The sequence below is a fragment of the Malaclemys terrapin genome, chromosome 17 (genome assembly GCF_027887155.1).
Source record: "Malaclemys terrapin pileata isolate rMalTer1 chromosome 17, rMalTer1.hap1, whole genome shotgun sequence".
Taxonomy (NCBI): Eukaryota; Metazoa; Chordata; order Testudines; family Emydidae; genus Malaclemys; species Malaclemys terrapin.
The window spans coordinates 14,202,031-14,229,469 of NC_071521.1; the positions used below are offsets into that span (position 1 = coordinate 14,202,031).

Here is a 27,439-nt window from a genome sequence, read left to right on the forward strand (position 1 = left end):
TCTCCTGAGGGAGCCTGGGCAGCTGACACAAACATGGATGTGCAGTGTGAAGGGTGTACACAAGCCAACATACTTGACATGTGGTTGCGTAGTGGAAATGCTGCTGTATGGAGGCTGAACTGTGTTAGCTGTAACTAGGTCATACAGTGTGTCAGAGCCCAGCTATGCTTCAGAAAGTTTATCTGTGATGTGGATGGGGACACCAGTGCGTTCAGCCAAGGAGTTCCCCATAACCTTAGCCACCATACCCAACAGAAAGGGATTTATATTAGTCAGGAAGGGATAGAGGTATGAATAACTATCTGTTTGCAGAGGCAGCACCCAGGAAAGGACAAATGCTGGCAACATCCCAGAGATGGTGGTAGACAAACTCTCAGACAAGATAGATACAAAAGGGAAACATGGGTGCCAAGGAAGCGTCTTAGGTTTCTGGCCTTTAGGGCAAAGGAGAAGTTTGGATAAAGGAGACAGTGGAAGGTAGTGGTGAAGTTAAGATCTGACAGGCAGAAGAGGGATATTAAGGGATCAGAGAAAGGCCATGGGTCACATAAAACCCATGTAAAATGCACAACAGAGGTGGAAACTAGTAATGAGACATCCAGGAGGTGAATGCAGAACAGAACCTTCTTAGTTTCAAGTCACCTCTCCCACTCCACTCTACGCAGAGGGGCACCATGACCAAAATGGAGGGCAATCTGGGGATGGTCCTCTCACTACAAAAGGAGTTTAATTATATCTGAGACTTCTATTAACAGATTCAATTGTATAGCATATAGGGAGGAAATACAAGCATCAAAGAAAGATGCTGAGGGACCTAGTAGTGGTTGGGATGGAACGTAGTTTCACAGAACTGAAAGAGGAAGGAAGCAAAAGTAAAAGGATGTCTTGCTGCTAAGGCAATAGACTGGGACTCGAGAGTTGGGGTCAATTCCTGTCTTTGCCAGAGACTTCCTGGGTGACCTTGGGCATCTCTCTGTGCCTCAGTTCCCCACATGAAAAATGAAGATGACAATCCTTCCTTTGTCGGTCTTGTCTATTTAGACTCTTTGTAAGCTCTTTGCGGGCAGGGACGGTCTCTTACTGTGTGTGTATATACACAACGCTAGCACAACCAGGTCCAGTATCAGACAGGGTCTCTATGTGCTACTAGAATACGAATAATAAAAAAACATAATACAGCAAGATAGGAAAGAAGACACCTGTTTCTTGCTCATGGTGCACAACATAAAAATAGAATGATCAATATGACCAAAAGATGCACTAAGATAAAGAAGCATGAGACCAAATGAATACAGCAGGTTACTGATCACTTAGAAAAGCTAAGTTTAAGTATTAGAAACAGGCCAACTGGCTGCACCCTGATGCCAAAAAAATCACAAAACCAAAAAGCTGAAGAACACAGGCCGAAAGAAAATCCAACTTTCCCAATCTCACTATTGAGCGGATATGTCTCGTTTGTATCTGTGCAAGTGAGTGCAGCATATTTTGAGATTTTGGCCTCTCGGGTAAAAGGCTTTATAGCTAAAATATGAAAACTGACTGCGGTCACCTGTGTGAAAGAGAACTAGGCTGTCAAAGTCTACATGGATTTTATTTACTTGGCCTTGTGTTTCCCAGGGCTTTGGCTGTGAGACTGTTGGAAAGGATGCACCCAAGTCGTCTGGAAGCTTTCTCCCATTTGTGATATCATCGCTGGGTTGGTCTGTTTTTCTGACAGTGCCCCAGGATATTGAAATGAAAAGTCAACTCATTAAGGATAGAGGAGGCTTGAGCTAGATCATTTGTCATTCTTGGAGTGGGAAAGGGCCTTAATGAAAGCCAGGCAGGAAGCGCGCCCAGTCAGAGGAGGATGTAGTGGGAGAAGTGGTCAGAGAAGGGAGAGAAAACTCTGGGTCCTTCCAACCTTGCTGAGAAAGAAAGAGAGAGAGAGGCCGAAAGCAGGATGGCAGGTAGCAATGAAAGAACAATGGGTAGGGGCCGGGGCAATAGACTGGGGCACAGGAGAGCCAGATCCAATCCTCTAGAACTTTCTGACTTCACAGGGGTGTTGTAAAGATAAATACATTAAGGACTGTGAGGCGCTTAGACACTATGGTAATGGGGGAGGGGATAAAAGTGGGTTAAATAGACAGATCTGATCATCTTTGTAAAAAGGGGATAATGATACTGCCTGCGAGGCCAATTCTTAAGGGATTCAGCATCTTAAGGACAAGCCAATTCTTCAGGGAGAGCAGGCTGCGTTGACGGGAGAGTTTGTGGGCCCTTGGAGTTAATGCTGGGTCAGGATTCCTGCTTATAGCGATCATGACTCACCCTTATAGGGAAGTCTCCCTTCTGCCCAAACATGCCTTGTCCCAAGTTGTCCCCCCCCACTCTCCCAGAGGCGTGAGGTGGTATAGAGCAGAAACTGAGCCTGGGTACATGGGAGTGCTACAGTGAGCTGCTAGCACAATGCAGAGCACGAGGGCATCTGGCTCCTTGACATGGCTTCCCTATACATGGTTTAGTGCCGATAGACCACACTTTAAAAACAGCAGCAAGTGAATGAATTCAACACTGCCATTAAAACACATTCCAAAATAGGAGGAGGACAATACAATTACTTCCCCTCTGCTCTATCCTCCCAAGCAGTCAATGTCATAAAGCTAATTACCCTATTGCATTGCCCTCTTCTGAAGGAAGAAACAAACCCTACAACCAAGCATCTGCAGGAAGCTGTCATTTATGGGCGTTAGACCGGTCTACACACACACACTTGCCCTGGTTTAACTCACGGTGCATTTTAAACCAATTTAGTTAAACCATGCAACTCCCACCCCTTATTTCCACTTCAAAGTGGCTTGTATCAATGTAGTTTAAATCGATTCTTCCTTATCAGCAAACTAACTTGATATAAACCAATCTTAACCTGAAATAAGAGCAGCTACATGAGGTTTTGCATCTCTTAATGTTGTTTTTTAATTGAGGTTCCAGTAGGTACGTCTCATCCAGCTTCTGTGCTGGTCTCTCAATCACCTTCCTCACGAGAAGAAGGAACACGGCCTGCATGTTTGTGTCATATTGCGAGACACCCTGAAACATGCCCTAATAAATGAAAGTGGCGACAATGCTGATAAAGCCCTACCTCTACCCCAATCCAGTGATAAGATCTAAACACATAACAAAACCACATTGTCATACAATGCATTATATATAACCCAAACACAATAGCATCATTGTAAAGACAGAGGCGCTAACCATGATTAGCCTAGAAAGCTCATCCAAAAGGGAAATATTACCCAATGGGGTTTTCTGCCCCTCCCCCCCCCTTTTTAAAGGAAGTGGTGTTGAGATGAGGTGGAAGTTCTTAGGGAAGTAAATTTTCATACCACGGGCTTTCTATAGCAGAGATTCTTGTCATCAGAGTAAGATTCATGCTGATCTCAAATCCCCACCCTAAGAGTTGTGCCTATATTTGTTACCAGAAAAACTAAAAGGGTAAGATCATATACACTGTAGCAATGTTCCCACCCCATGTGATGCCTTGGGAAGAGTTCTGTAGGCCAGGGACTGGGTGGACATCTTATTTAAAAGAAAGGAAAATAAAAATGGGAGTCTCAAGAAAGGAGAACAGATGCTAAATGATGAAGAGGATGGGATTTCTGGTAGACAACCAGAAGAGGAAGGAGAATGGGGCACATAACGTGGTGCAGAATATGAAACAAGCTACAAGTGGGATTTCACATGCAGAATAAAACACAGTGCAATAAGGGAGTATTCAGATCACCTTATCACCTTTCAGTCCATGTTCTCCAGGGTTTCCCATCAGCCCCTGAAAAGAGAGGAAGCCCAGATTGAGTTTGAGCACTGCTACTGTATCCTGAAGACTTGAATCAGGTCTTAGTCACTGACAGGGCTAATGGGACCATAGACCAAAAAGCATGGCATCCAGGGTCATCTGGCCTGGGCCACAGGTTCTGCACCAGGTCTCTCCCCATACAGCCTCTGAGGTGAATCATCAGATTTACTGCCAATTACCCCTCGTGGTCTGGAGTTGCACAGAGAAAATGCTCCTCGCATTCCCCAGCAATCCACACCTGCTGCAGACTGCCAGAGTGATGTTCTGTCTACCATCATTTACTGGTCAGTGGACAAATATTACTGCCCAACCTTCTCTTCATAGAGACGACCACTTTCACCCAAACAATGAACTGAACAAGCTTCAGGCAGAGTCGTTCCTGGTTTGGATAGATAAGAGAGCACAAGGCTCAGTTACTCTCTTACCTTAAGTCCCTTTGGTCCTGGATAACCTATTGGTCCGAGCGCGCCCATATCTCCCTGGTGAGAGAAACACAATAAATCAAATGTATTAGGTGTGTAGCTGATGGATCCTGATATATGGCATGAAAACCCTCCTGCCAGGGTCCCTAACCCTATTCACCAGTTCACTGGGATGAGTAACATACACACAGGATTTTCTTGCTGTTTGAAAACTTAAGAGCCACATTCTGTTCTCCTTAAAGTTAATGGAAGTTTTGCCATTGACTTCAACGGAAGCAGGATCCTGTTAGTCAAGAGATTTATAATCAGTGTATAGATAGCTGCTAAGTATAGAAATACCAAGTATATGCCTTATAGAATACTGAAGAAAGAAGAGCAACTTCTACCCACATCACATTTTTAATTCAGAATGAAGGACACCAAAGCATTTTGTAAATGTAACTAACTGAGACAGAAGCGCTCTGCAGGGATCACTTCATCCACTACTGAAATGCAGCCAACTTGGTGGAGAATTGTTAAAGTTCGACAATGCACAACACCAAAAGAAAAAAGGAATGTTCCAGTCCTGCTCCCATGGAAGTTCATGCGCTTCAATGGGAATACGGACAGGCCTAAAATAAGAAATATAGACTATGTATAGAAATATATCCCGTTGAAATCTACACAGTGAAATTAAGTAGGTGGAATACCACCTAACTTCCAAAACTCAATATGGGATTAACAGCTAAGGAATATACACCAAGAAAGTTCTTCACATACAGAATCTAAAATATGTGCTACCGAGGGTGGGGAGGGGGTAGGAGACTAAAAATGAAATGGTAACAATAGGAAAGCTATGGATTAAATTCAGCGGATTCTTGGATCTACATTCAAGTCTAAGAATCAAATCTAGACCTGGTTGAAGCAGGGGCCACTCCAACGAAGCAGGTCTGAAATTTGACCCAATTACTTTTGCACCGTCTCCGGTAAAGCTTGCTACATAATCTGTTTAACAGTTTAAAAAGTACTTCCATAGCAGCACTGCTGCACCGAAACAGTCAAAGGTAACAGACCAATACTCTGCTGCATTTTTATTTCTGTTGTTTCTTTATTCTTAAATTGTTAGCCCCTGGGCTCTCTTAGCAAACTCCTATGCTGGGATTGTAAAAAGAGCCTAAGGAAGTTTGAAACTGAAAGGGAGTTGGGTGCCTAACTTCATTAGATTCCAGTTTATTGGATACCTAGTGAGATCTTGGCAAGGGTGGTCTGGCTCATTTAGCTGCCTTTGTACAGCTCGCTTGCTATATTTTCAACCATTCACTGTGGCTGGTGCTTTAAACACCACTGAGGTTGTATCATGAACCCTGGTGAATTGGAGTACTTGTGGCACCTTACAGACTAACAGATTTATTAGAGCATAAGCTTTCGTGGACTACAGCCCACTTCTTCGGATGCCTATAGAATGGAACATATATTGAGGAGATATGGTGAATTGATACATTTCCCTCCATCCCTCTGTCCATCAGGATTAAAGAACAGTTCTAGATGGATCCACATCTGCAGTGAAAAGTCCTTTTCAGAAGAAATCCCAGAAGTTCTAAATGAACTCCTACGCCAAAAGTTCTTCAAATCCAGCGGTGGAGAGAATGGTGCAATTCACTGAAGAAGATTTCCACATCCAGGGCCCTCTCCCACAGTGCATGAAGCATCATATCCCGCTATGCAATACACATGGAGCTGACATTCAAGAGCATGAGCTACCCAGAGCGGAGAAGACAATGGCTGGCTGCTGTTAAGTTAGAAAGTGGTCCTCCGATTCCTGTCACATCCAACATTTCAAACCTGAGCCCTCCTTGGGGATATCAATCTATCTGAATCCCTAATGCTCCCTCAGAAGTTGAAACAATCTGTTCATTTTTTAATTCAATAACATCTTTGTATTTGAATCCTGGATTGAGGGTTATTTACAAGTCTGTCTTTGGCATTGTTTTAAAAAGGAGTTTTCAGCATTTTGCAAGCCATTTAAACTCCAGAGGAGAAATGGCTGGGTTAATTCAGAACTTTAATTTATGCTAACATTCTGCTGAGGAGGCATTTTTTTAGTGCTAGTATAAAGGCACATTCCCAAAGCTGCTATTTTCGATCATATTATTACAAGCATTTATTTGGCACTCATTGGTATCATAAGTGAGCAAGTTACAGGGCTTAAGTTGAGACGTAGCACCATGCACCCCTGGCTGCTGCTCCCTAGAGCTTCACAAGTCTGCTAAGAAACCAAAGTTTAATCACTAGGAATGGTTGGGGCATAGAGGTACATCTTACAGCTCATCTACGATGCACCAGGTTCATATTTAGTCGGATTTCTGGGTCAGAATTTCTCCCATTCTCTTTAGTTCTTGAACAGTGACGGATTTTCCTCTTCCATTATCTGTGGCACTAAACCAGTGATTCTCAAACTGTAGATCACGAGGTTATTACATGGGGGGGTCGCGAGCTGTCAGCCTCCACCCCAAGCCCCGCTTTGCCTCCAGCATTTATAATGATGTTAAATATATAAAGTAGTGTTTTTAATTTATAGGGGGGGGGGTTGCACTCAGAGGCTTGCTGTGTGAAAGAGTACTAAAGTTTGAGAACCACTGCACTAAACCATTACCGGAGCCACATGAATGAGGTCTATGAAACACACACTTTAATTATACTTTGTCTGCTCTGTTGTCTAGTAAACACTCCAGCTCATGTACTATTAACTGGTTTCACAGGTGCTCTCCGCAGAGCACTGACTTAGAGCTAGCGCCATATGGCTAGCACTGCAATACTAACTCCAAGGGGATATTTTCCACCTCTAGTTCAGTCACTGCAGATAAGTATTTGTGATACAAAATGAAGAGGTGAAAGCTCACTCAGACTCCATTTCTCTTTTTTTCCTGTGGAACCTCAGGGTTACAAACAACCTCCATTCCCGAGGTGTTCGTAACTCTGAACAAAACATTATTATGGTTGTTCTTTTTAAAAGTTTACAACTGAACAATGACTTCATCCAGCTTTAGAACTTTACTCTGCAGAAGAAAAATGCTGCTTTCCCTTTAAGTAGTTTATTTTTAACACAATCATGTACTGTATTTTCTTTCTTTTTTTTTTTTTTTTTTTTTGTCGTCATCTCTGCTGCTGCCTGATTGTGTACTTCCAGTTCCACAGGAGGTGTGTGGTTGACTGGTCAGTTTGTAACTCTGAGGTTCTACTGCACTCTTCCCTTTCTCAGGAGGAAACAGCCACAACTCTGCTGGTTCCTTGGAACAGGCTTATGGTATCTTTCTCAGCACTCGTCAAAGCTGGTTTATTTTTGCTGGAGCTGCTCATCTCCACAGAGACTTAAAAACAGTATTTTAGTCCGCAAGAGCTTGATGTTGTTTCTCTGACTCAAATGGAGCTTTATGGGGCTTTTAAAAAAGGATATTGAAACAATCACGGACCCAGCAAGGAAAGCAACTTGCAAGGATGCTGGAGTGCTATCAGCTCTGATTTCTATCATCTGTGGATGGGCAAGAGAAGGATTGGGAGATGGGGAAGGATAAAAAATAGTCAGGGATAGGCATACCCCAACAGCCTGGAAATTCTCCTGTGGTGAGGACTCTTTACCCTTGTGGCACTAATGCGTCAGGCCAGGAAAGACGCTAGAGTTCATGTTATTAAAAAAAAGCTTTCACAGGTCTGTATTCAAACAGGCTTTGGCTCGCTCTCCCCCCCATGAAGGGAGCCAGTGATACAGTGCACCAAGCTCTCCTGTAATGTGTAAATAAACAGGGAAACCTTTGCTGGAAGAATATTTCTATAACAGCAGGTCATGTGGCTGCAGACTCACCGCGAGTGCTGAGCTGAGGCTGTATTGAAACAGATCCCCTTTTCATACCTTCCAGCATAAAGGCTTCTTGTAGGAACGCATTTACTTAGCGCTCACCCACACGGCTAATTACGAAAGCAGGAGGCTCCAGTTACAACTAATTCTGCTCTTCAGCCTTCAAACAGCAAAGCAAAAAACCCCTGCAGGGAGCTTGGAAGCCACTGGAAAATGGGGCCATGGTTCTCTGAGCATTCAGAACTGGGACAGGAGGAAACTATTGCATGAAGTTTGGCAGGGTGCAGGTATGTGGGCTTCAAGACACGCAGTGCATGACCCCAACAATTAATGTCACCTTAAGGAAGCTGTTCTAGCCATGCCTAGTCAGACTGCTGACCCTGCTCTATGAAAAGAGCCTCTTGCCACCAGCTGAGAAGAGAGGGGAGTTGGAGGTAGAGAAGATCCACCATCTCCCCATTTCTTACTCCCTGTGACAGGGAGGATGGAGAGATGATAAGGAGGAGACAGGGGATGAGGTGGAGTGGAAGGAGGATGGGGGTCCCTTCCTAGGTCAGCCTTACTAAGGGTCTCCTAAATCCACCCACACTCTGAACCAGCTTCTCCTGGAGGATTATTACAAATCCCTTGGAACCATGTCTAGCTCAAGCTCCCTTGCACAAAGTGCGTGAAGAAAAAACTCACTTCTCTCCTCATATTTTATATACAGAGCTGAAGCAACTCATCCTCTGCAAGTACTGTGACATCAAGAGTGCTCTCCTCTGCCTACAGATGCATGCAAGAGAGAACTTCTCCCCCAGACAAACTCCCACCCTTTGGAGCCCCGGTTTCCCAGAACCTCCCCAAGCCTGAATGGTAGCAGCCTCCTTGGATGCTAGAACAACAATCCCTAACCATTGTCTAGTGTGAATGTGTTGATATTTCCAGTGGAAACTGCCTAGATTTGCCTTTGTAGAGTGGGTCGCGCTTTCTGGGGTTTTGGAAACCTAAAATAGGAACTATGTGCTTTCAAAGCAAAGAAGTGACATGCACGGTTCAAACTCAGATAGGTCACAGACCCTGTTGTATTAATTTAGATGGAACAAAGAGGCCCCCAAAAAAATCAAAGGTGTTAACATAACCCAGTCACTGGCCAACATTAAACAGTGTTAAACAAGGGTCAGGGTTCGGAATACAGAGACCTCAGCCTGTGTGTACCATGGCAAACTCACCATTAAAAATCCTTATAACCTTTTATTAAAGATACAGAAAGAGAAGGAAAAAGAGTTAAAGCATTTGAAATGTACATGATTAAATAAGGTTTTCTTTGTAACAATATCCCATGTTCTTTTCCCTTTTAGCTGGAGAGTTTTTAAGACAGAAAAGCCCCCTTGTTTGACAATCTCTTAAATGGTATCAAAGATGGTGATAACTGTCCTTTTGCGGGGGAAAGTTTGTTGAAATGGGCTGGAGCGGTTGTTGTTCAAGTCCAATCCCTGCTTCCTCAGAAGACAAAACAAGAGACAGACACACGAGGGGAGAGAAGAGAACAGCAAAGATAGAAAATTCCACTTCTGTCTATGGTGTTGACTTTCACCTCAGCCTCACTGCTGGGAAAAGCACAGGACCAGCGCGCAGTCTTATCAGCCTCTTTGAGACCAGGCAAACTTTTCAGGCTTTTTAGGGCATTTCATTTAGCTGCCTTTCAGGTCATAGGCTCACAGCAGTGCTGCAAAATACGCAGTCTTGGCCAGCGGAGCCAGACTCTTATTAGACAGAAGAAAAAAGGAGCCAGGAAAGAGACGAAATAAGGTGAGGAAGGAAAAGGACTCATGGGGCGTTGGTAGGGGAACAGGGACAAAGTCTCCCATCCAAGGCGTTGGCTGGGATGTAGCAGGAGCTGGAGGAGGTGGCCGTGTCATCCGGCTGCCTTTCTATGGCCTGGTCTGATCAAGGCCTCTTTCAGGTTTAGGATGAAGAAAGCCCGGGATCCCAGGAGATGGCAGCCATAAAGGTGAAGCTTTCTCCTTCCCAATCTCTCACCTTTCAATCAGACAGCAGCACAATAGTCAGCTTTTCCTTCTAAAGTCTCTTTCTGGGGACTCCAAAAGGGGAGTGTTGGGTGGAATAGTCCATCCCCTCATTATTTTGTCCATCAACAAGCCTAATTTCTGACACACCAATTTTGCTTCATTGATTCTTGGTCTGACACTGTCCTTATTTACCAGCCATGATCTTCACACAGTCCTTGAATTAGATCAGTAATTTTGTTTGGACTAATTCAATCTTCCCATCTCGCTTTTGCGCCTTTTCCCATCAACATTTGTTGTCCGAGTTTATTGTGACATTCCATGAACTTTCACTTACTTCTCCCAACTGAGTTCACAATTAGGGCAAATTAGCAGGCCCAATTATTTCAACAACCCCGGCCAGAGGGAGCGCACGCTTGAAGGGAATCGGGTGCTAGTGAAGGGGCAGTGACATGGCCAAGCCTAAACACAGCTCCTGCTTACATAGGGATCGCAGCTTTGACCTGCTCCACTGCCAAGTTATCATCATGTAAGTTTCCTGCACTCTCCAGGGCACAATGCAGGGCTATATTGGCAGATGCACAGGGCGAAGAGTGAGTGCTAGGAACAGGCTGTGTCCGAATTCCAGATTGGAAAGAAAGCCTCCCAGCGGGATTTTAGTTTGTCTAATTTTTGAGATCTAGTTATCAGCCACATTGCTGAACTATCTCACATGCTGTTCCATTGCCATGCTGGGAACTTCTTCAAACAATCTCCCGGTGGACTTCCACACAGTCACAAGGTACTCCGGGACTGGCTGATTCAGACCATTTCACATGGGCCTACGCTGTGGGACAGGTCCCCTTTTTTATCTGGAGGAGCTCCATGCAATCTGAAGAGAGCGCTTGGAGCATCTATGAGTGAAAGTCAAGGATATAGCTTTTGTGATTGCCTGAGAGCATGGAGATGGATTCCATCAACCAAAGCTCTTGCTAAAGACGCTCGAAGAGGCAGGAGTGGTGAAAATTTTGAAGAAACAGTATGTGAGGTCGTCTTTGCTGTCCAGACATTGCAGGTATTTGTCATGGGAGGAGAAAATTTGTATGAAGAAACTGGTGCCCTTTAAAAACATGAGCACAAAATGATTCTCTGGGAAGGAGAAATGTCATCATTCAAGGTACTGGTCTTGAAGCAAATAACTCTTAAGAAGCGATGCCTCTCTCTCTGATACACAACTGGACAGACTCTCCCCCTCAGTTGTTTTAAAACTGAAGAGCCAGTTTGTGGGAATGCAGGGGAGGTGTGCGATTCTAAAAGTCCTTCATACACCAGACATCTTATCTTCTCAAAGAACAATTGGGAAGGGAGAGGACGGAGTAGGGAAGAGAGAAGCAAACTGAAGGCTGCAACCTTAGCAACCCAAAGCCAGTATTTGAAAGAAATGCCTTTCTGCACTGAAAGCAAGGCCAATCAAGATGGCTCACGATAGGACCAGGATGAAGTCCATCATTTGTGTTGGCACGGACAGTAATGTCCTTCGGTTTCTCATAACTTCCAAAAAACCTCCTTTCTTGTGGTTAATGGTAGTGGCTGGGCCTCAGGAGACCTGGGTTCAGTTCCTTTGTGACCCTGGGTACGTCCTTGTGCCTCAGTTCCCTATCTGTAAAATGGGGATAATTACATGGTCTTTCTCCCATGCTTTGTCTGTTTGTCTGGTCTATTTAGATTGTAAGCTCTTTGGGACAAGGACTGTCCCTTACTGTGTGTTGTGCAGCATAATACAGCCCCATCTCAGTTGAGGCATCTGTGTGCTACTGTCATACAATGAATGATTACCCCAAGGCATGAGGAGATATTTCATAACTGTTCATAATCTGCACAGCAGATTTCACAGCTAGCCATCAGTGAAGAGGAGACTGTTTCGAATGAATGTTATCTTAACAATAATAATAAAGCTGGTCACTTCTTGTGTATTGAGGGAAATGGCTCCAAACAAAAACAGAGCCCTAAAAAAGTAAAAGGAAAAGTGTCAATCCAGGATCAGAGAGAGCACGTAGGGCATATGCTCACCTCAGCACACAAAGGCTTGTGGGTAAAATACCACCTTCTGTTAAACCAGCTCATGCCCCGCTGAAGTCAATGAGGGTGTAACAGAGGGCAGATTTGAGTGTGTGTTTGTGAGGGGAAGGTGGTTACATTCCCACATATCAAGATGGCAGGGTACTCCTTCATGCAATAATTTCACTGTCCAGGAACCATGCATCCTTCCTTGGTCAAACAATTTAGTTTCCTGGTGTTGCTAGTTAGAGGGTCTGTTTTTAAGAAAGAAAGCAGACTCCAACCGGGAATAAATGCACGATCGTATCTTTAAAGAAATACACTGGTAAATGTCACCAAAAGGGGAAATCACAGAGGACACGCAGGACTAAATTCTCAAGGGCTCTCTTGTGCCTAAAAAAGTTACATACCTGAAATCATCACCTCCACTTCCTCATCCCACTTTGGCACCTCCTCTCTTCGCCTTCCCTCCCCCCCTTCCCACAGTTTTAATCTTCCTCTCCCCCATAAAAAGAAGAGTCACCGCCCCCCCAAGTCTCCCTCACAAGAGGAGGAGGAGGAGGAAGAAAAATGGTGTGCGATTGCAGTGCCCTGGAAAGGGTTAAAACCCTCAGAAGCCAAAGCTCCATTTGTTTTCGTACTTACAATGAGTCCATGAACTCCAGGAGGACCGGGGGCTCCCAATTCTCCCTAAAAGGAAAGAGACCAACATGGTTACAGGCTCTTTTTAGACAAACAGAGGCTGAAAAATGGCTCAGTGTTTCAAGGTCTTGAAGGAAAAGACCAGCCTCCCCCTCGCACCCTCCCCCCCATTCCAACAGCCTGAGCAATCTAGAGCTTCCATCTTCAGAAAGCATGTTAATGAAGGAGGGCAGCCCCTCAGACAGAGGGCTACTTGTTGTTCTCCTGCAGTCCCCGCAGTTATGTGCTGAGACTGGCTTCCCCTCCTAGGAACAGGCAGGATAAAGGGAGCGTTTCACTGGGTGTTTGGTGGGGGAGGGGCAGGTGAAGGGAGGACAGGGAAGGGGTTGCAGGTGAGAAAGGAAAGGAAAACCGGGGAGGAAGGGAACTGGACAGACAGGAGGGCAGCCAGGGAAAAGGAAGGAGGGAAGGGGAGTTAAAAGGGATGAGCAGAGCTTGGTGGGAAGGAAATGGAAGCAGCTGCTTTAGCACTGGAAAGTGTAGGAGGGAGGTGAGTGGTTACAGGCAGCAACATCTAATAGTGTGTGAAGGCACGACTCATGCCGGGAGATCTGGGTTCCCTCCCCAACTATGTTACCAGCTTCCTGTGTGACGTCAGGCAAGTCACGGCACCCTTGTGACTCAGTTTGCCCATCTGTAAAATGGGGACAATCATGCAACAAAACCTGTCACAAGAGACCACCTGGAAGAAAATAGGGTTGCATGGCACGTGGGGACTTCTAGTAGAGGTGGAACAGAACTGTGGTCAGTACATCTGGGGACATTTTGGGGCTGTCTCCAGTGAGGAGGTTGCTACTAAGAAGCATGATCTCTTGGGCATGCAGGGCTAAGTAGTTGCTGCATGGGGGCCCACAGAAGAGAAGAGGAGTGGGACTGAGCACAGCATGTAGCCCCTCCCATTGCACGCGGGGGGTCAACACTGCTGACTACTGTAAAGGGCAGGGCTAGGGCCCCTCTAGAGACAGTCCAGTAGCGTCAGCCTCTGCCTAGAGGTGCCAGGGAAGGAAGGGGACTCCTTTCAACCCCTCTTCCCGCACTTTGTACAGCTGCTGACCCCAATCTAGTCCGCAGTGTTTTGTACCCCTGCATTTCCAGAAAGGAATTGGGCTTTACTTGCAGCAGCTTCTCCGTGGGGAGGCTGGCCATGCACCCCGAGCATTTTAGCAGGAATCCCTTCAGGATTCTGCTATCGCTTCCTGGACACGCGATTGTAACAACACAGTGAAAAGCAGCACTGGCTGAGCGCTAGGACATGGGATTCTCTAGTAGCCTATTCAGAGGGAGCAAGTAACCAGCAATAAATCGAGATGCCAACATTGTTGTAAGAGATGCCACCCTCCCTAGCACACCTCAGAGGCAGATGCAGGCACACACAGAGGTGGTACAGGTTTCAGAGTGGTAGCCGTGTTGGTCCGTATCAGCAAAAAGAACGAGGAACACTTATGGCACCTTAGAGACTAACAAATTTATTTGAGCATAACAAATAAATGTTAGTCTCTAGGGTGCCACAAGCACTCCTGGTTCTTTTTGAGGTGGTACTGTTATAGAAGATCTGGTTGATCGTTAACTGCCCATTGGAAACTATGCATTTTGGTGTGACTGTGCCCAAACAACAGGATTCCCTAATCACTCAGTGCCTTCTACTGTTTATCATCCACTATGGATGCCCTGTGTGCAGGTAACCTCGGAAAGAGCCACCTACTCTTACTGGACTCTCAGTAACAGAGCCAACCATTTAGCAAACCAGAGATGCTGACTAGGTTTGTGGTTGAGGCACTGGGCTGGTGCTCAGGAGATATGGGCTCAATTCCCAGCTCCACCATGCAGTTGCCATGGGACAGATTTTCAAAGGCATTTAGGCACCTAAAGAAGCAGACAGGCACTTCTGAAAAACCCCACTCAGCACCTAGGTGCCTAACTCCCATTGAAATCATGTAGCGCTCGAAAGCTGGTCTCTTTCACCAACAGAAGTCAGTCCAATAAAAGATATTCCCTTCCCTGCCTGGACTTTTAGGTGCATAAATAGCTTTGATAATCTGGCCCTCTGTAACTTTGGGCAAGATACTTAAACCCCCTGTGTCTCAGTTCTCCATCTGAAAATGGGGATAACATTTCAATTCCACAGCGAACATTTAGACTGTAAATCTTTAGGTCTTACTATGCACATGCACTTTAGCATAATCCCCCATATCAGCTGAAGCCTCTAGGGGCTACTCATACCAAAATAGTAATATATTCCTTCCCCATTGCAATTTTTATATAATCTGTGTTGGATCAGATATACCAACTCTAGATAGGCTATCAAAGAAAGTAGCCAGAATTACCCAGGATATGATGTGCACCCGGTGGAAGCCATTTTTATCTAGTTCCGTACAGTAAAACTCCCTTTTACTGTAAAATTAAGAGAAAATCCTGAATGGTTTCCAATACACTGCAAGGTGCCAGTTGCTTTTCTGCTTACTGTGAGCTTGTTTGGTGGAGAAAGTGAACTTTGTTGAAAGAAGGACCTGCCGTGCTTAAGGGTACTGATCTATTCTGAGGAAGGAAATATGTTTATTTTACGGAAAATGGAGAAAAGGACTGTTTTCACACACACACTCACACGTTTCCTAATCCCAACCACCCTAAAATTGGTTTTCATGGTAAATTCCTTTCCTGCATACTTTGGACATCTGCTAAAGCTTTGTTCTCTTTGGTGGGATTTCAGAATCATTGGAGCTTCTGGGATAAGGTCTCCTTTAAAAGTTCAGTAGTCATAGCCCCTTTTTGCCTTGTTCAGCTACAAGGGGAAAGATGCTCAATATTATCCACAGCGAGTATGCCTCAGGAGAAGGGGCTCTTTAGTGTCCATGGACTGAGTGAGCCTGATGCTAATTGTCAAAACACACCACAAGGTTTTCCTGCTTGGGAAGGAGAGGGAGTGTATTTCGCTGTGAGGGTCGGTGGGTTAGTCACGCATGCCGGCCTTTCCCTGCCCTAGGAAAGGAAAGCAGAGGTTTCACCGATGCCCTGGCTTCATCACCCTTTATCTTTTCTGGCTATGTTATCCACAACAATAGCTTGACCAGTATCAGTTCCCCAGATTTATCATCATCTCCTGCTTATGAGAGAGGGGTGCATAGCCTGGAAATCAGACTCCATGCTCTCCGGTGGTGCTTGACTCTATCCCTGGGTCAGGAGATAGATGAGGTGAGCTAATCATTGTTTCCCATGTCCAGTTCCTATGATTTTACAACTAATTTAAATGGCCAGAGATCAGGGGAGTGGGGGATATGGAATGTGATGGCCCAACAGTTCTCGGGAAGCTGGCAGGAGGAGACTTGCGGTAGCCTAACTCCTTTCACACTATGAGACGAATGGAAAGAGGATGAGACGCAGACAGCGTCAGCCATCCCCATGCAGCAGCAGGGGAAGGAACAGTACAGTACGGTACAGATGCTGATGCAGCTCAATGGATCAGACACAGGAAGGGGCAGCTCAGGACCCATGGCTGCCTGCCTGCCTGCGATTTAGCCACATATTTCACCTAGCGAACGTGGCGTATGTGTGTGTTCCACAAGCAGACTTTCTGGAATTTTTCTGTGTCTGTGACTCTGCTCGTGACCTCATGAACCTCCCTTCAAATGAGCCAAAACATTCTGTTTTCATTCTGAAATCTCTGAAGCACATTAATATTTAAAAGCCGTTGATAAGATGAAAGCAGAGCGATCCTTCTGGGTGAATTAAATGGAGAGGACATTTACTTCCCTAGGATCTCTCTAATACTTTGGGAGCTGGCATTCAGCTGCCTTTAAACACATCTTCAGAATGGGCCTTCGATGTCTTGGAAATTTAAAAGTCTGTTCTTGGAAAAGAGAACATCTCTCTGATCATAAATCAGGAGCTCAGACCATCCTAAAGGACTGGTTGTCTTAAGGGATTGGCAATATCTATAAAGCCTTTCATTGCTAGGTCATTGATTCAAACCTAACCCATGTAGGAGTTGCTAGAGCTCACTGAACAGTGGGGGAAAAAACGGCAAGAATATTTTTTAGGAATCAAAAACATTGAATCAACTGCGTTCAGGACTCTTATGTTTTCATTTTGCATTAAAGCTGGAGCAATCAAGCCTAACTAGCAGAAAATGCTTGCAGAAACTGAATTTTATGCTGAATGGAAATTTCAAAACTTGTGCTTTAAGGGTTACTTATACAAATCATCCAATCAGGGAACAGAAACAATACCAGTGACTTGTGTAAATAACCAATGTAGTGTGTATTTCAAAGATCAGCCAAGAACTGTTCATAAACTAATTGGGAGGAAAATTGGCAAAGACATCCATGAATAACTAATATTTTTGAGAAAGTCTGCAATCTGCTAGGAAATATTTTGCGAGCAGGAAAAAAAGCGGTGAACACATTATTTCTTATGAATTATTTTGCTCTGCTCAAACAGTGATTAAATGGTACCAACATCCAGTTGTTCAGTGGCCTATGTGAAATGAATTGGTGATCTCAGCCCAATTCCTGTGGAACAAGTCCACTTCTTAAAAACCCAGTAAGGGTCATTTGAAAATATAGGAGAGACCAAGAACTGAATGGTCTGGAGACACTTACTCCCAGTCGTGGCTGGAGCAGAAAAGTAGGGAGGTGTGAAGCCATTTCCTGTGCAGTATCTGGTCCATAGATAGACGCTCCAGAGTTAGCAATTTGGCACCTTTGAACCGGTATTTAAAATTCACTTTAAACGAGAGAGGATCTTAGAGCTTCCTCCAAGTACTCTGGACACACATTTATTAATGATCTGATGGCCGGAGACGTGTGGCAGCGTATTAGCTCATTTACCAGTATCAGGCAAATGAGACGCAATAGAAAGGAGGATGCCAGGAGAACAACCCACTTGCACTTATAGTACAAGCTTAGGAGAGTCAGTGTTGCTAAATGCCTGCCCTGATACTCTAAGGACAGAACAGATAACAATGGGCATGTACCGTTCTCCGAAACAGTTTAGCAAACCAACTGCCTGCTTCATATCTCTGCTGTTAAACATACAGCCTTCCAGAACCCCCCCAGCTGTTCCCACAAGCTGCAATGAATAAGTGAAACCAGATCAAATGAGGAACCTGGAATTTTAAAATGAGAGAAACAAGGAGTGGCTGTAAAAGCCAAAATGTCACTTGCCAGTTTGAGGCCAATTTCCCTATGATGCTTACATAGGCCCTGATCCCAATATCAAAGGGAGTCTCTCTATTGACTCAGTGAGCTATGGATCAGGCCCAGATAGGGTGACCAGATGTCCCAATTTTTACAGGGACAGTCCCGATTTTTGGGTCTTTTTCTTATCTAGGCTCCTATTACCTCCCACCCCCTGTCCCGATTTTTCACACTTGTTGTCTGGTCACCCTAGGCCCAGAGAGCACAAACTGTTACGGAGGATAATATTGACAGTTGCACGTCAAGTCAGTTAAGAGCAACATCATTCCTCACACCCACACTAAGTTCCCTACAATTATATCCCTATGGGAAGAAAGTGCTCAACAGGACTGGGGTGCAGGAGAAGCGATGGAGGGGGCAGAGAGGGAAATGGGATGCAGATGGCACTACAATGACCTGTTAACTGAAACACTGGAACTAGCAGTTTATGTAAGAGGTGGAAGGGATTTTCAGAGGAATCTAAAACAACAAACAGACTGACAGCTGCCTGTGAACTCTCAAGACAGCTTCAGCAGAGAGCTTCCTTCAGATTCTAGGCACCCAGCACGGCATAGTACAACAGGATGTAAAATGGAGCAGCAAGAGAGAAGCAAAAAGTCTGCTGAAGACTTTGCAACTTACTGGGTTCCCATCTATGCCTGGAGGTCCTCGTTCACCAAAATCGCCAGGAAAACCCTGAGATTGGGAGGCAAATACAAACAAATGTTGGTTATTGGCACACACTGAGAAAAGAAAACAGACAACTTAATGCTACTCCTGTTTTGCTCAGCGCGGTGTTTTGAAAGCCAGCAGGTTACAAAGCAGGTCTGAGCACAAACAGACTGCCACTTGTGGTACTTGAGTTAAAGATTACGATTAAAAAGCCTCCCAACGCCACCAACGTACTGGAGGAACGCTACACGGCCATGTGGCCGAGAACAAGGATTGAGTCTGTCCAGAGGCCAGCAGGAGGTGCTAAAGAGATAGACCACATCTGCAGCATGCTTTGCACCACTCAACCATGAGCCATACATTCAGCAGTAAGAGTCCCAAGAGGTAGAAATCAGAGGAGAAAACAGAGAAGTCTTTAGCCTTGACCATACTGTGAAAAACACCCAGGTGTCAGCAATGGGAATGCAATAGGGGTCAGCAATGGGATAGCCAAGGACAAACCAATTCATAAGTCATGGTTGAAACCCGCACAGTGGTTGACCGTGGTTTGCCCTTGTATATTCTTGCAGCTAAAACCATATCTAATACTGGATCAGCTGCATCCATTGCTAACACCCTTTATCAGGAACAGACAAAAATCACAGCTTAGACAAGGCACTGGAGGCTCCAGTGAGGACAGAAGATATGTATGTGTGGGGGGAAATCAACACTTTTGCCTCTTGTAGAGGTTGCTGACAGGTTGTGGAGAAGCAACAGCAGTGCTACAGAAAGTCAGAATCAAGCACCGAATGCCAGCTTTCATTCTGTTTTAAAATTAGGTCACAGCAATCTAAACAGAGAACCTTTGCTGCTTATAGCAGAAGTCTTTACTGGAATATAGGCAGAGAGAGGAAAAAGAGGGTATTAAACCAGAAAGCCAGAAGCTGCCAGTCCCATTAACATTTCTAGAGCTCTGCAAAGTGGGCTGTGTATGTCAAAGAAGAAACACCCTGAAGATCTTGTAATTCCATGTAGATGTGAAGTGATAATGAGGGTAACGAACAGAAGTTGGGGATCCGATGCTGCCCGTGACACTGAGGGTACATCTACACTACAGCGGGGAGTCGATTTAAGATACGCAAATTCAGCTACGTAAATAGCGTAGCTGAATTCGACGTATTGCAGCCGACTTACCCCGTTGTGAGGACGGCGGAAAAATCGACTTCTGCCGCTTTTTGTCGGCGGCGCTTACTACCACCTCTGCTGGTGGAGTTAGAGCGCCGATTCGGGGATCGATTGTCGCGTCCCGATGGGACGCGATAAATCGATCCCCGAGAGGTCGATTTCTACCTGCCGATTCAGGCGGGTAGTATAGACCAGACCTGAGGGAACGTTCACACTGTAGCTGGGAGCATGCTTCCCTGCGCGGGTAGACAGGCTACCTCTGTTCAAGCTGGTGTTCTAACCATGGTGAGGTAGCACAAGTGCCAGCTTCGTTAGGTACATGAGTACACCCCCACCCACACCCTCTGGGTGTGTATTTTGGCAGTCTACCCAAGCTGCCGCTCATGCTACCCCCACTACAATGCTATGTTTAGCTCGAGCAGCTACACTGCTTGCTCAACCAGAGCTAGCTCGTCTGTCTGTCTGCGCAGGGAAGCATGTTATCAGCTGTAACGTAGACGTATCCTGAGAGAGCTCACCCACCGGCTAGTTGGTAGCTCAGGGAATACAAAGTTTGGTCAAAGACATTTCCCCCCAGCAATACTGACTGCATACAGCATGGCCAGAAAGGCTTGAGCTTTCAGAAGGCTGGACAGAGCAGAAAAAGTCCAACGTTATCCCCCCCAGACAGGGGTGGTTTTCCTTTAAAATACAGTAGGATTTGGATTTTTCTGATCATTGCTTCTACAAGGTCTTTGGATCAGCCGAGAGTCCCAAAAGCAGCTTCCCTTTAGGGCTGATGTAGGGGCTCCCTGACTTATACCAATCAGCGTGGCTTTCAATGGAAAGGGTCAGTCCGGAAAGAGATTTCATTGGTATTTACAGAAGGCAGGAAAGAATTCTGCACCTTTCGAGTGATGTTTGACTGCAGGAAAAGAAAGTGACAGCCTGTGGCAGTGCCAACTGGAGCCTGACTGACCCTCCTTGGCTTGAACTACTTAGAAGAACTTGGGCCCTGTCATGTTTGAGATGGCAACTGAGCTTCTCTGCAGGTCTGGCCCAGGAAGCGCACGGTGCACAGCGATCACTCAGACTCAGCGATCCCATCCGGAGTCGTGCAAATCTCGCCACGGTAGCTCAGCGGCAATAAGGCAGGGGGGAAGGAAGCCGGACACTGTAAAGGTTGGAACCTGGCCCTTCTCTCCCTAGGCCAGAAACTGAAGAGAGGTGGTGGGAGAGGAACAATAGCCAGAGTGGAAAAAACAGGCGCGTCTCCCCTTTCATGACTCAGCTTTCAGGGCGTTGTTCACCCCTGAGCAGAGCGCAAGCACAAGGCCTAAACACTTGTGGCCTATTTTGAAGATTTGAGTGGTGCATAGGCCTTTGTATTTCACCCGCTGAATTCCCTCCCTCTAAGGTAAGAAATTGCATGGAAGATCATTTACTTAGGATTGATCCTGTCAGGTGCTGAGGGCCCTTGACTCTCACTAACCTTAATGCAGCTGAGGAGATCAGCTCCTACAGGATCAGACCTGAAATTCTTTTTCCTGTAGTTTCTTTAAAAGCCAATATGGTACATTCATTTCAATGGGGGTAATTCTGCCTGCTAGAGATAAAATCAGAATTGCTGTATCCCGGAGGCTCAAACATTGAATTTAAGAGTACAGCAATTCTCATGTTCCTTTAGTAGGAAATATCTTATAGAGAGAGATGTGACATCCCCAGCATCCTGTCTCCAATATCATATGTTCCTGAGGAAGTCACACGCCTATCCTTAATGAATCTATTGCAACACTAGCCTACAGAAGGGAAATTTCTTCCTCACCCCAAATTTTGCTTGGAAGCATGAAGAATGATGGCTTCCATCATTATCATGAGTAGCCTATCTAGCACAAATCCATGTGTCATTTGTATCCATATCCAAAGGACAAATCCTGGTTATGAATCTAACGAAATAAATTGCTTCTACGGGAATAACATGAGGTAGTGAGTTCCAAAAGTTAGTTACAGATACCTAAAAGAAAAATGGACTTGTTTTTGATTGTTTCTTACATTTGTCTTAAGATTCACTGAGCTCTTCCTCATTCTTGTCACATGGTGAGGATAACTTGGAGCTCTCACTTGGCTCTCTTTACCAGTATTTTATTATTATTTGTATTACAATGGTGCCTAAAGGCCTGAATGAGATCAGGGCCCCACATCCCTATAATTTATAATCTAAATGGATAACACAGAGGCTAGGAGAAAGAAAGGACTATTGGCTTAATTTTACAGATGGGGAACTCAGGCACAGAGGGATAAGTAACTTGCCAATGGTCACACAGTTAGTCTGTGGCAGAGCCGGGAATTGAACCCAGCCCTTCCGAATCCTAGTCCAGTGCCTTGACCCTTAATACGAACATCTTCACTCTGATACTCTGCAGATCTCCTAACATTTGCCTCTCTTTTCCAAGCTTTTAACTCTCTCCATGCACAGAATCCCTCCTGTCACCACCCATGGTACACCTCAACTCCAGTCAACTGCCAGTCTGTCAGCCTCTTTCCTGCCTGGTTCTTTCTGAAATGCGGGGACCGAGATGAACCGAACTTTCACAGTGAAGACCCCCCGGCTCCCATCAGTTTACACAATAATATTTTCAGTATTACTTGCTTTCGCCTTCTTAAGGCAGCATTAACATCTTTTGTCCACCACAGCCCATTCTGCAAATACCTAACTCAATGATACTCAGACCTCAGTGGAGCCAAAGCAGTGTGAATTCAGTTTCATTTACTACAGTACTATTCATATTTAAACAGCATGATGGGGAATATTTAGTTTATATTATATAATTCTCACAGCAAATAAGTTAATAGCTTAGTACAAGTGGATAACTTAATTGGTTAACAACATAGTAAAAGCATCCAGATTGGTCAATAACTTAGACTGGTCAATAATTAAATCACACAGTGTTTTAATATCAGGAGCTGCAAAGAGCCGCAGGAGACCCATTAAAGAGCCACTTGTGGCTTGCAAGCCACTGTCTGAGAATCATTGCCTTCACTGAACTGAACTGATGCTTGTATGTCTTTCCCTCAGAGGCTAGAATTTATTCGTAACTTTTCCTCCAGCAAGAGCAGTAAATGGCTCTAAGTTACACTGGAGTTACAAACCAATGAGCTGCACAGAGTTGTGTGTGTCACACAGCACAGACTATGGCTATGTCTATGTGATGGCGAATGTACACTACACTACCCCATAGTGTAGAAGTAGCCGACTGTGACAGAAGGGGTTTTCCTGTCGCTGTAGGAACACCTCCTATCTGAGTGATGGTAGCTGGAAAGAATTCATCCATCGACCTAGCTGCATATACACAGGGGATTAGGTCAGCATAGCTACGGCACACAGCGCTCTGGATTTTTCACACTTGTAAGCGCTGGAGTTATGTCGACTTCAATTTTAAGCACAAACCAGACCTATGCACAGGAGAGGTGAGAATGGGCCAGACTGACTCTTTACTTCCATAAACACCAAATACTTTTGGTATAAGATCAGTTTCACCATCGAAGAGCCAAAGTCCATCATCAGAGCAATAAGATCTAACTTTTCTTCTCCTTTCTTGGTCTGCATCGCTCTGCCAACAAGGGCTCAAGTATAGGGGTATGCAGTAGCCACTACATCTAGCACATGTGTCTTCAAGGAGAAAAGTTGTGTTTAAGATGATTTGGGGCTTGATTTTTCCCTAGTTTTGAGCTCCACTCAGCATAGGCTTACGTGAGGCATGTCAGGGAGCCAGCTGCAGCTCACGGATTCTGTGCTGGATCAAGTTAGAGTAGCCAATGGGCTGCTCTAAATTACACCAATGGTGTAAGACTCCTAAGGGACCTTGAGACAATTGGAGGATTAATACAGCAGAGTTCTGCCATGTTGCCTGCCCCACTCCTTCCCTCCTCTGGTACACCTTTTGCAATGGGGGGAATGGGGCAGGCCAGAGGCATCTGGTGCAGGAGTGAGGTCCACCAGCTTTAGGGGAGTTCTCCACAGTGAGAATCTTAGTGCCACTCAGGCAAGATCCTAATGGAGCAACTGGCCCCTTGATTTTGTGATTATATCTAGGGCTTAAGCAGAAAGCATCAAGTTATTTAAAAAAAACGTCCCCTGCCACATGCACAGATACTATGGTAATGGACGCCAATATGGAGAACCTAGACAGACACACACTCTGTAAGGAGGCTTTCAAAGAAGAAGTCACTATACAGCTCCCTTAATCCACCTATCTGGCTCCAACGGATGAAGCCCGATTGGGAGTCCGGTATGCAGTGGACAATATTATTGTGTTCTGTGGACTGCTAGATGACAGCATGGGGAGGGAGAGGGAGAGAGAAAGAGAGAGAGAGAGAGAGAGAGAGAGAGATTCCCTCCGGTTCAGCAGAGAGGAACCTCTTTGTGTACACATTCCACTGCTGGCTTGTCTCAGAGAGAAACAGATCAGGAATGGGAAGAGCTTTGAAGAAAACGAAAGTCAGGCTCAAACTGCTGGTTCAGCTCATTTTATCTGACACGAGACTGGCAGACACTAAGAGAATAAAAAATGGGCTTTGGTAAGATCCTTGGGAGCCAGAACGTGAGGGCATAGCAGTCCTTTCCGAGCAGCGTCTCGCTTTCTCTCTCTCACACACACACTCTCTCTCTGGCCCCGAAGATTTTTGGTAGTTTAATTGCTGGCACTCGGCACAGCTGCATCCGACCAGCTCCATTGAATGCTATGGACAGAGGCTTCTTTGGAAAGCTGAATCTGAAGAAAACAAAATAGGATGTCCAATAGCAGCATGCCATTTGGAAACTCCATCAGTGAAACTAACATGAGTGAGACTCGAATAGTAGCACACCAATAGCAAAAAATGCAGAGAAGCCTGAAATAAGACATCACCAGAGATTCGCTTATCTTCCAAGGGTTTGCACTACAGAGATCGGTGCAGTTAGCTAACGGGATTGCGAATAACCTTAAAACACCCAGGGTCAAATTCTCGCCCCAATTAAGTCAATGGGAGTTTTGCCATTGACTTCAGTGGAGCCAAGCTTTCCCCCTCTGCTGTACCAATCATCTGCAGCGTTCAGTACATGCTAGTGAGAGTGTGAAAATTGAGCCCTCTCTTGGTCGGGGTCAGGTTTCAGATTTTACGGGAATCATTGCAAAAGGAAAAGTTGTGTGCCTTTCCAACTGGGCACTGTGTCTCCTAAGGCCTGGCCAAGAAGCTGTGGTGAGTGCCTGCTGGAAGCAGCTTTCTGATGTCTGCAGACACAATAAATAAATAAATAAAGGGCATTCTTTAAAAAAAGCAAAAAACAGAAAAAAACAAAACTCTGCTACATGCTGAACTAATAAGGCTAAAACAGGGAAAACTTGTTTCCTGATCAATAAAACAATATTGCCTTGGAATATTCTTTTGTTTACAATTTTACAACTAGTGAAGGATAATATGAATGCTCATAGAAATGAAACTGTAGCGACACTGCTGCATATTCCTTAGTGATCACTCTCCACACTCCAGTAACAGCACTCTGACTTCTGATGGTATGTCTACACTGCAACCGGGAGGTGTGATTGCAACATGTGTAGGTGTACCCAAGTTGGCGCTGATTTAGCTAGATCAGAGATAGCTTGAGTAACAATAGTAGTGAAGCCACGGCAGCATTGGCGTCAGCTGCTCAAGCCTGTACCCAGGATCCTGCATGGGCAGGGCTAGCCCATGCTGCCCCATGGCTTCGCCACTACTGTTACTCGAGCTCTCTTTGATCTGCATGTGCTGCAATCACACCTCCCAGCTGCAATGTAGACATGCCCTCAGAGAAAAGCACTACAGCCGTAGTTCTCAAAGTGACCCCTGGGCAACGAGAGGAAGGATGGTTCAATGGTTAGGGTGCTCGTCTGGGACTTGGACAACTCTAGGTTCAAGTCCTTGCTCAACCACAGACATCCTGTGTGACCTTGGGCAACCAACTAAAGGCTTGTCTACACAGGAAATTAACAACAATTATACCGGTATCATTAAACTGATTTGATATATACAGCTGTGGTGGTCTGAGTATTTTGTGGACAATCTTATTCTGGAATAACAGTGGCTTTGTTTTTTGTTTTAGCTTATGCCCCTTCCAGAACAACATAAAATAAACCAGAAAAAGGCACAAGTGAGTGTCCGTATGGGGAGTTACACCCATATAATTATCATGATTTTAATTCACAGCAGTGTAACTTTGACAAGCACTTAGTCTCTTTGGGTCTCAGTACCCCATCTGTACAATGGGATAACAGCACAACCCTCCCTCGCTGTGAGGATCAATATGTAAAAGAGGGTGAGGTGCTCAGATACTGTGGTGATGTGGACCGGATACGGTAAAAAGACAGAATTGGTGTGTTGGGTAGTAAGTATCACACTGGTGCTCCAGAGAGTTAGGTAAAGATTAAAGCCCCTTTGTTATTCTGCCTTTCCCCAGCCTGGGGGGAAATGGGGCCAAAATGCCAATAAACTAAAAACCAAAACTCAAAACAGGGTTGTCAACATTAACAGCTAGAATAGCTAGGTTCAAGACAACACTCACTACCTTGGCCTGGTCTTCTCCCCTTTGCCTAAATTATGCAGCCTAGGCCAATGGCTCTCAAACTTTCCTGACGACCGTACCCCTTGCAGGAGTCTGATTTGTCTTGTGTACCCCAGGTTTCACCTCACTTAAGAGCTATTTGCTTACAAAATCAGACATAAAAATACAAACGTGTCACAGCCACACTATTACTGAAAAATTACTGACTTTCTCATTTTTACCATATAATTATAAATCAATTGGAATATAAATATTGTACTTACATGTCAGCGTATAGTATATAGAGCAGTATAAACAAGTCATTGCCTGTAGGAAATTTTAGTTTGTACTGACTTCGCTAGTGCTTTTTCTGTAGCCTGGTGTAAAATTAGACAAATATCTTGATGAGTTGATGTACCCCCGGAAGACCTCTGTGTACCCCAGGGGTACAAGTACCCTTGGTTGAGAACAACTGGCCTAAGCCCTCCCAGATCCCAGGTGTTAATGGCAGCATGTGGTTCCCAGGTGCACGTCTTTGGACTAAAACATGTAAAATGAACTTTGGGGGAATGGGGGCAACCCAGCCTTAGAAGGAACTTAAGCACAGTGTCACAGGTACTAATTTCCGTACATGCAACAGATGTAGGGATTGCATGCAACCATGAAAGGCAGGGGAGATGGTCCAAAGGCCCATCTCTCTACAAAGGTACAATCCACACTATGAAAAAGTTTGGAGGACCCTGTTCTACAGTATTCTAACAGCAACGGTCCAATGCATGGGAGCTTTCAATAGTAATGCCACAGTGTTTCAGATGCTTACCAAATACTGCAGTATTTTTTAAGGGGGTGAGCAGCACTGCTTTGGACCCCTGTTGTGGATTACTGCAGTACTCTGCTTTTTAACTCAGGGAAGTGCATTAGCTCCCGCGTACATCTAAGGCTATTTCCCAACTTGGCCTCTTGTTTGATCCTGCAAGGCAGTCATGTTCCACAACCTTGGTAATGCCACAAATTGGCCAGAATGTTGCAAGCAAGCAGCCAGTGGGATTAGAGGAAG

The 27,439-nt window shown here is 45.1% G+C and overlaps 1 protein-coding gene across 7 annotated transcripts in view; it reads right to left on the bottom strand.

Moving 5' to 3' along the window:
- Positions 1–27,439, bottom strand: part of LOC128825375 (collagen alpha-1(XXVII) chain B-like) — a 230,647-nt gene that overhangs the window by 114,921 nt on the left and 88,287 nt on the right. For 6 of the 7 annotated variants that reach the window (XM_054007835.1, XM_054007836.1, XM_054007842.1 and 3 more), the window contains 4 exons: positions 18,654–18,707; positions 12,784–12,828; positions 4,264–4,317; positions 3,767–3,811 (listed from right to left, as the gene is read on the bottom strand). In XM_054007835.1, the coding sequence (XP_053863810.1) occupies positions 3,767–3,811; positions 4,264–4,317; positions 12,784–12,828; positions 18,654–18,707 (198 nt within the window). Of the gene's footprint in view, positions 1–3,766; positions 3,812–4,263; positions 4,318–12,783; positions 12,829–18,649; positions 18,708–27,439 lie in introns of all 7 variants that reach the window. The other variant, XM_054007837.1, reaches the window with a different exon arrangement.